This window comes from Corapipo altera, unplaced genomic scaffold (assembly GCF_003945725.1).
Source record: "Corapipo altera isolate COAL_440 unplaced genomic scaffold, ASM394572v1 2, whole genome shotgun sequence".
NCBI lineage: Eukaryota > Metazoa > Chordata > Aves > Passeriformes > Pipridae > Corapipo > Corapipo altera.
In genome coordinates, this window is record NW_020884890.1 from 2,390,387 (window position 1) to 2,398,384 (window position 7,998).

General features: G+C 41.6%; 1 protein-coding gene across 10 annotated transcripts in view; it reads right to left on the reverse strand.

Moving 5' to 3' along the window:
* Positions 1–7,998, reverse strand: part of KHDRBS2 (KH RNA binding domain containing, signal transduction associated 2) — a 360,034-nt gene that overhangs the window by 297,324 nt on the left and 54,712 nt on the right. For all 10 annotated transcript variants that reach the window (XR_003527902.1, XR_003527901.1, XR_003527899.1 and 7 more), the window contains exon 2: positions 3,090–3,217. Coding sequence is in view for 2 of the 10 variants with exons in the window: in XM_027644902.1 (XP_027500703.1) it covers positions 3,090–3,217 (128 nt within the window). In the remaining 8 variants the exon portion in view is untranslated. The remainder of the gene's footprint in view (positions 1–3,089; positions 3,218–7,998) is intronic.

A 7,998-nucleotide genomic window follows, 5' to 3' on the forward strand; every position in this document is an offset into this window, starting at 1 on the left:
GGGAAAGGTCTGTGTCATTAACAGAGCTGGTAACGTTAAGACAGTTGGTGCTAATCACAGTCTTTCATAATCTTTTCCTGTTGTACACACCATCAATTTCAGAAATCAGACTGTAGACACTTGAGTAGAGACAATTTTATAATACTTATTCTGCAACTTCAAGAGCTGTTTAACCACTAGAAGCCTTTTCTGTTAACTTTTGCTCAGACCTTAAAATGCTGCTCCTGACTCTACAGCTGTTACTGAAGGGATCTACCATCACTGCAGCTTAACCTGCAAACCATAATAAACTTTTAGGCCAAGGGTTCCCTTTGAGAACTTTATATTTATATGTGGAGTTAAAGTAAGACAAATATTTTTCAAGAATTGCACTCATTCCTATATAGAGAGTCCGTAAACTATGTGGTTGGTTTTTAGTGGTTTTTAACTGGGCAAATTTTATTTTTTTTTTCAAAATTTTAAACTCTTGGACACTTTTTTCAGATTTACAAAACCCAAAACTGCCCAAAAAAGCTTATCGGCAAACAATGAATAAATAATTTAAAATAACGTTCTTTCAAATATAAACCAAAAAACATCTCTCAATGATTTCTGAATGGTCTTGGGATCCAGAGAGGTCCCAGCTAACTGGAAGATGGCAAACATTGTCCTAGTTTAGGGATAGGAAGGAGGAGCCTGGAAACTAGAGGCCTGTCAGTCTCACTTCAGTGCCTGGTAAAGTTATGGAGAAGATTATTCTGGGAAGTATTGAAAAACACCTGAAAGACAATACTGGCCATTGGTCACAGCCAGCACAGCTTCATGAGAGGAAAGTCCTGCTTATTTAACTTGATTTCCTTCTATGACAAGGTAACCTACCTAATTCGTCAAGGGAAGCCAACTGATGTCATCTTTTTGGATTTCAGTAAAGCTTTCTATACTGTCTCTCACAGGGTCCTTCTGGACAAAATGTCCAGCACACAGCTGGATAAACACATCATGTGGTGGGTGAGCAACTGGCTCATGGCTGGAGCACATAGAGTAATACAGTAACATAAGACTGGCAACATGTCACTTCTGGTGTTCAACAGGGCTCCATCTTAGGCCCAGTGCCCTTCAACATTTTCATAAATTACTCGGATGCAGGACTGGCAGGGATACTAAGCAAATTTGCTGATGACATAAAACTGGGAGGAACTGTTGACTCTCTCAATGGCAGGGAGGTCCTGCAGAGAGACCTTGAAAAATTAGGGGACTGGGCAATCACCCAACCACATGAAGTTCAACAAGGAAAAGTGCCAGATTCTGCACCTAGGATGAGGCAACCCTGGATGTGACTCCTGGGGCTGGGCCTGTGCAGAGCTAAGGGTTGGACTCAATGATCTTTGTGGATCTCTTCCAACTCAGGATATTTTATGATTCTGTGATAAATGCCTCTCAAGTGAAATCACATGGTAATAATCTTACTTATTTATACATGTATAAATAACTCTGATCAACTGCTCTTATTACCATATTCTACTAAATATATATAATCCTCTTTTAATTGAGTTTCTAGTCTTTTTTGTTATTTATAAAGCAATCTGAAGCACCCAATGGGTACTGGCTTTGACTAATGTATACAATTTTCAAGAGAAGATAAGACACTGGATCACAGCAATCTGCAAATGGCAAATGGAATCCTTGAAGGATGGTTACCAGAGACGGTAGCAGGAAACCTGAAGTTCTGAGAATAATTCCATGCCAAGCACAGAATATTGCTAGCAAACCAACTACAGAAACTTTTCAGTTTATTTTAATTCTTGAATAAGTATTTCATCTCCATCACACTGATTTTTTTTGCTTCACTGGTCTAAATCTATAAAAATGCTTTATATTTTTTAATATTCATCAATATGACAGGTTCATTAAAGTAAATGAAGCTTAATTCAATCACATTCAGATGCTATACTGGATAGATTATTGCATTTTGTCTTTTAAATAGTTTGTCTTTCATTCTACTATCTTCATCAAACAGTACTCTGAATAATTATCACATTGCCATTATGAAGCTACAGAATGACTACATTTTTACTAAGAATTTCAGGTCACCTACAGCATTTACACAAAATATCACAAATCTAGTTAAAGCAACTTAGGCTATGCAGTAAGAAAGTAATTCCTTATAGCACTGTATGTGTTTCTAAGGTGTTCACCATTTGGATTATTACATTATCTCAGTTTTATATTCACTAGTCAGGAGGTAAATGTCAACTGGAATCACTGAATCTCAATTTTTTTACACCTTTCATTTTGCTTGATTGGCTTTTTACCAGTTGTAATTTATTGTTCTGATGAAAGTATAAAGTAAAAAGCTGAGAGTGTAATCAAGGCTAATGGTGAACTAAACACCATGTGGTAATAAATCAGCAAGGAAAAAATACTGTGGAGACAAATGGAGATGTTTACCATTTCAATATGAGTACTATTAGAACAACTGTTTATGTAAAATCAAACACTGTACAAGAAAACCAAATAAACACCCAAGATGCAAAAATCAACATTCTCTTCCGTAAAATAAAAATTAAAACTTCTGACAAGCAGATGAATTTGGGGTTCTTTGTCAAGAAAAAAAATCCTGTTTTAAAATCAGAGTGTGCAGCAACGAGAACAGGGAAGAAAGTCTGAGGTGCTAAGACATTTGATTTTTATAAATAAAGATGAACATTGTCATAGTCACAGCCTGCAGTAATCAGTAATCCTTATACTTGATCTTCCAAAACTTCTTACACCAGAGAAAATCACCCAGCTCTTCTATGACGAAGCTTTTCAGAGTTTTTGAAACATTTTTTGATTTGTTAACTGGTATTTTATTCTATAAAAAAAATGGTTCATGTGAAAAAACAACTCTGAGAAAAAAGATCAATGGTCTGCCTAAGTCTAATCTACAAAACCTATCTGAAATTAAAAAAAATCTCATTCACTTCAACAGCTTTTTTGAAAGGCCCTGAGACGTAAGTTAAAACATGTAATAGCTAATAATAGGTAAATTCAAGTAGGAGCTTGATTTCTTTTCTTTTTAATACTACAAAGCCTGTATACTACAAGTGTTAGACTATATTTTACAGTACCTTTGGATATTGTTTGACAGGGATCAGAACTCTCTCTGACAGCTTTATATTTTTGTTGCTGATAACATCAAGATATTTCTTTTCTTCATCTTCCTTCTTGCCTTCAGAACCCTGAAATTTTTCCATTTCTGAAAAATATTAAAAAACAGAGCAATCAGTGGCATGATATTTATCATCCTTAGGAACTTTAAACTTACACATTATAATGCAGGCTGTGTATTGAACACCTGTGTTGTCTGCACTCATGTGGCATGTACTGTTGTGTTTGAAAAAACTGGACTGTCACCTTTACCTCTCAGCACTGGTGACAGTCCACAGGTGATACTTCTCAACTAATTCTTCCCCAGCTGAAAGGGAAGCCAAATGATCTCAGTGGGAGCAGGAATAGAAGAGGCTTAAAATTCCATCTTATCAGCCTTTTAAAGGGGATCACATCATCTCAGCTTGATGCTTTTTGTAGATGTGACCTGCCAGAATTGAACTGGATTCTAATGGCAATTTCAGTACAAGTAGTAGAAAACTACTTTTTTTACTGAGTCTCCATTCAAATTCTTCTGAATTAATTGAAGGTTGTACAAAATAAGATAAGAAGTTAACTCTTGCAAAAAATTTCCCAATTAAGAAATACAGTAAATAATTGTTATAAATAAATATATATAATATTGCTAGTATGTAGAACACCTGTAGAATTTACAAAAAAACCTCAAAAATATATTCAGGTTGAATAGTTTTGAATTCTTTATTCCCTAAAGCCTGATAATGAACAGATAACAACAAATAATTGAAATTATCACTCTGCAAAGAATGTCTAATAGGTGCCTGAGAGCTCTCTGAGAGCACAGATTCTTTTGAAAAAGCTGCATTTGCAGCAGTAACATTGTTGACAGCACAGAAAATGGCAATGCTCATAATTATTTAATTATAACTGATTTATAGCCAAAAAGGGACAGCTGTGGGACTTAGAAACATGCTGCTTCAAAGACCAGAAACCAAGAATGGAAAAGAGTAACACAGTAACAGCAATCTGTAACACACCAATACAAGTTTCTTTGACTTACAATAAGCATAAGAAAAAATGTATTGAAAAGAACAGTCCATGTCATGATTTGTTAATAAATATTTATGCTGCCTATATAAGACCAAAAAATTTATTTAAAGCCTGCACCAGCAGACAATTCTCTAATGTTTCAGTCATAAGTTCTTTTAAAACCTCTCAGAGAACACACCTAAAAGAACTCAGATGGGATATACCTTCCCTAATTTAGGATTACTATCACTAAAATCATCAGAAGGATACTTCATTATTAAAAAATACTTGAATATACCTGAAAAATAGCAGTATATTGCATTCAGTGGGAAAGATTAACCTGGAAAGCAGCAACCATCAATTAAGCACAAGCTTAAAAACTGATTCTTTGCAGTAAAATACTTAATTTGGGCAGGTTTAATAGATAAAAAGTTATTTGAAAATAGATCCAATGCAATTATACAAAGGGTTGTGTTATGGGGTGCAGAGGGGAGAGACAAGGCAAACAAAGAGGGAAAAATGTCACAAGCACAGTAAGTACTGGAATGAAATTAAGGAATTTCCCAGATGTATTGTGAACACTGCTGAGATAATTCTAAAAGACAAGTGGGGAAAGTCGATCTACATGTACACATATATTACACTAGAACCACAGAATCATCTGAGTTGAAAAATAACCTTAAGGTGATCAAGTCCAGCTATTAATTAAGCACTGCCAAGTCCACCACTAAACCATACCCCTAAGTGCCACATCCACGTCTTTTAAACATCTCCAGGGACACAGATTTCACCACTTCCCTGGATGGTCCATTCCAACAATTAATAAACCTTTCTGTGAAGAAGTTCTTCCTGATTATCCAAGCTAAACCTCCCTTGACACAGCTTGAGGTTATGTCCTCTCGTCCTGTCACTAGTTGCCTGTGAGAAGAAACTAACCCACATTTGGCTACAACCTCCTTTCAGGTAGTTGTAGAGAGTGATGACGTCTCCCCTGAGCTACCTCTTCTCCAGGCTAAATAACTCCAGCTCCCTCAGCCACTCCTCATAGGACTTGTGCTCTAGACCCTCCACTACCTTTGTTGCCCTTCTCTGAATGTGCTCCAGCATCTCAGCGTCTTTCTTGCAATGAGGGGCCCAGAAGTGAACACAGGACTCAAGGTGTGGCCTCACCAGTGCCAAGAACAGGGGGACTATCGTTGCCCTGGTCATGCTGGCCACACTATTGCTGATACAAGCCAGGATGTCAGTGGCCTCAACACCAATTAAACTCATTCTTCTGGGAAGGTGCTGAAGATGCTTAGAAATCTGTTTGGTCAGTAGGGAGGGGTAGTAGATCTTAGGACTAACTGCTCACCTTCAAAACGTCCACCAGTCCTTGCAACCAGTCCCAGTCTTGCACTTTATTTTTAAATGAGAGTACATGAAAGTTTTGGAACTAAAGAGGTGTCTTTGCTAAAGTTAATGAAAGACTACTTCAGCTGGGCTTATGAGACTTAAGCGATAAGAGTTTGCAGATCTATCAAGAGTGAGACAACCTGTGGCACTTTAATTGGTTTAACTCCAATATTGAACATGATGAGGGGGTGAGCTCTAAGTCCAGAAGAGCTAGTCCCAGCTTATTATCAGAGGAGCGAGAAACATCAATGGGGTTTCCTCCAGGAAATGAAAGGCAACAAAAAGTCAATTTCAGGTGAGGTCCAGCAGCACTTAAGGTCAAACACAGTGACAGAAGCAAATGGGGAGGGATCGTGATGAGAGCCAGGCTGTAAACCCAGAATTGGAGGGCAGGATTATTGCATCAAAAGCCAGTGCGGAAAGTGGGCACATAAGGTTTCCTCCGGGGAATTGTGGCAAGTAGCCCACGATCGTAGCCACACAGATCTTGAGATCCAAGGAGGGACACTCCACAATCACCCTGGAAATCCTCTGCCAGTGTTTCATCACCATCACAGTAAAAGAAACGTTTCCAAATGTTCAGAGGGAAGTTGTGGGCACCCTGAAAAGAGCCTGGATCTGGTCTTCTTTCAACCCTGCCTTCAGGTATTGATTTACACTGAAAAAAATCCCCTACAGAGTCTGCTGCAGGTTCAACAGCCTGGAAGCAGCACTCTTAGCTCCTTCTTCACAGGACAGATGATCTAGTCCCTTCATCGTCCTTGTGGACCCTTGCTAGCTGCTCTCCACTATGTCCATCTCTACTTATGCTGAGGAGCCCAGCACTGGGTAAAGTACTCCAACTGTTGCCTCGACAGCACTAAGCAGAGGGGGAGGATCAACTCCCTCAACCTGCAAAGTCAGCCAAGGAGTAACAAATGCCTTGAGATGGTTTATTTCTAAAAGAGAACACAGGGCTGGGTATAATTGCTGAAACCTCCAAATTTATATGAAAAAAAAGCAAAGCGATTCTGCTCGACAGCGGGGCAGTTGCGTGAAATGAGTTATCTGGCAAGGTCTGAAGTGTGGCTGAAGTGTGGTCCTGGAAGTCCTGTGATGTCACCAGGGAGTCACTGTGACACCCTTGACAACATACCTTTTGGAAGTGTGGGGCAGCCCTGAAGGGCCACAGTGTCTGGCCTCCTCCATCAGAAACAGACACCCGCACGTGGGGTCACAAAGGACACCCATCCTGCTGGGTGCCTTCTGAGGGCACAGAGAGGATTTGCTGGACAGGTACACTGCAGGGCCCAGGTCACTGGTGCCAACCTGCCATGTACCCAGGCTCCAGCTGCCATTGCTGAGAGGCCAGGAATCCCTTTTCCACCTTCCCAACTCCTGCCTGCATGTGTCAGAGAGGTCAGTCACCATCCTGCCCTGAGAGCAGGAACATGCCAAGACACCCCAGTGTCACTCATCTGCCCCAGGATGATCTCTGGCATTTGTGGCAGCCCAAACGCAGCCCCGAGGCAGAGCGGGCAGTTCTTTAGAACTCAACTTTGGCAGCTTTGCTGCTGGCTGCAGATTGCGTCCCTTGCACAGGTGGATGCAACAGCCTCGTATCTCTTTGTTGTTTTGCAGGGCAAGATGAACTTGGAGGAGGACTTGGGAGAAGGCAGCACCTCTTCTTGTGCTGCCAACACCAATCACATGTCCCAGGCTACACCTCCGGGTGCTTTGGAGAGCCTAAGGTGCCCAATCTGCCTGGACACCACTAATCATCATGTCTGTTTTTCCTGCCTAGTGGAGTGGTTCCACAGAAGAGTAGCGTGCCCAATATGTCAGTGGTCTTTCCCACACAACTTTTGCATGGTGGGAGACACTAACTCCGAAACATACTCCACTGGGCAGTACAGCAGCTCCGACAACCGTGCTCAAGGAGGGAGAGCTGGACCCAGCTCTGAGGAAAGGAGGTGGCATTGTTCCTCAGGACACCAGCACCGCAACTCTTTCAGCAGAAGCCGTGGTGGTACCCGGGGCGGTAGCCGTGGCACTAGGCATGGTGGGGCTCGAGAGAGGAACCGAAGAAGGTACCAAAGGTGGCACCACAATGGCCATGGCAGGGTTCAGCAAGCCCAGGGCTACAACGCCTCGAGCAGGAGGAGACAGCAGCAGAGCAGGGCTCAGAACACTGCTCGTGGCAACGGCCGACCTCCAAGGACTAAACAGCACATCCGAGCCGCCTCAAGGAGAAGCAGGCGCCGTCAGCAGGGACCCCGGGTTTCTTTCATGGAACCACAGGCGACAAGGAGCCGATTCCGACAGAGGTCCCGCAGCACTGTGCGCCAAACACTGAGGGAGAATCTAAGGAGGATGGAACGCGATGAGGGACGAGCTCTAAGGCAAGAATGGCACATCCAAGCCTCCTCCAGGAGGAATGAGCACCGTCAGCACAGGCGCCGGCTTTCTTATAGAGAACCACAGGTGACAAGGAACCGACCCAGGGGG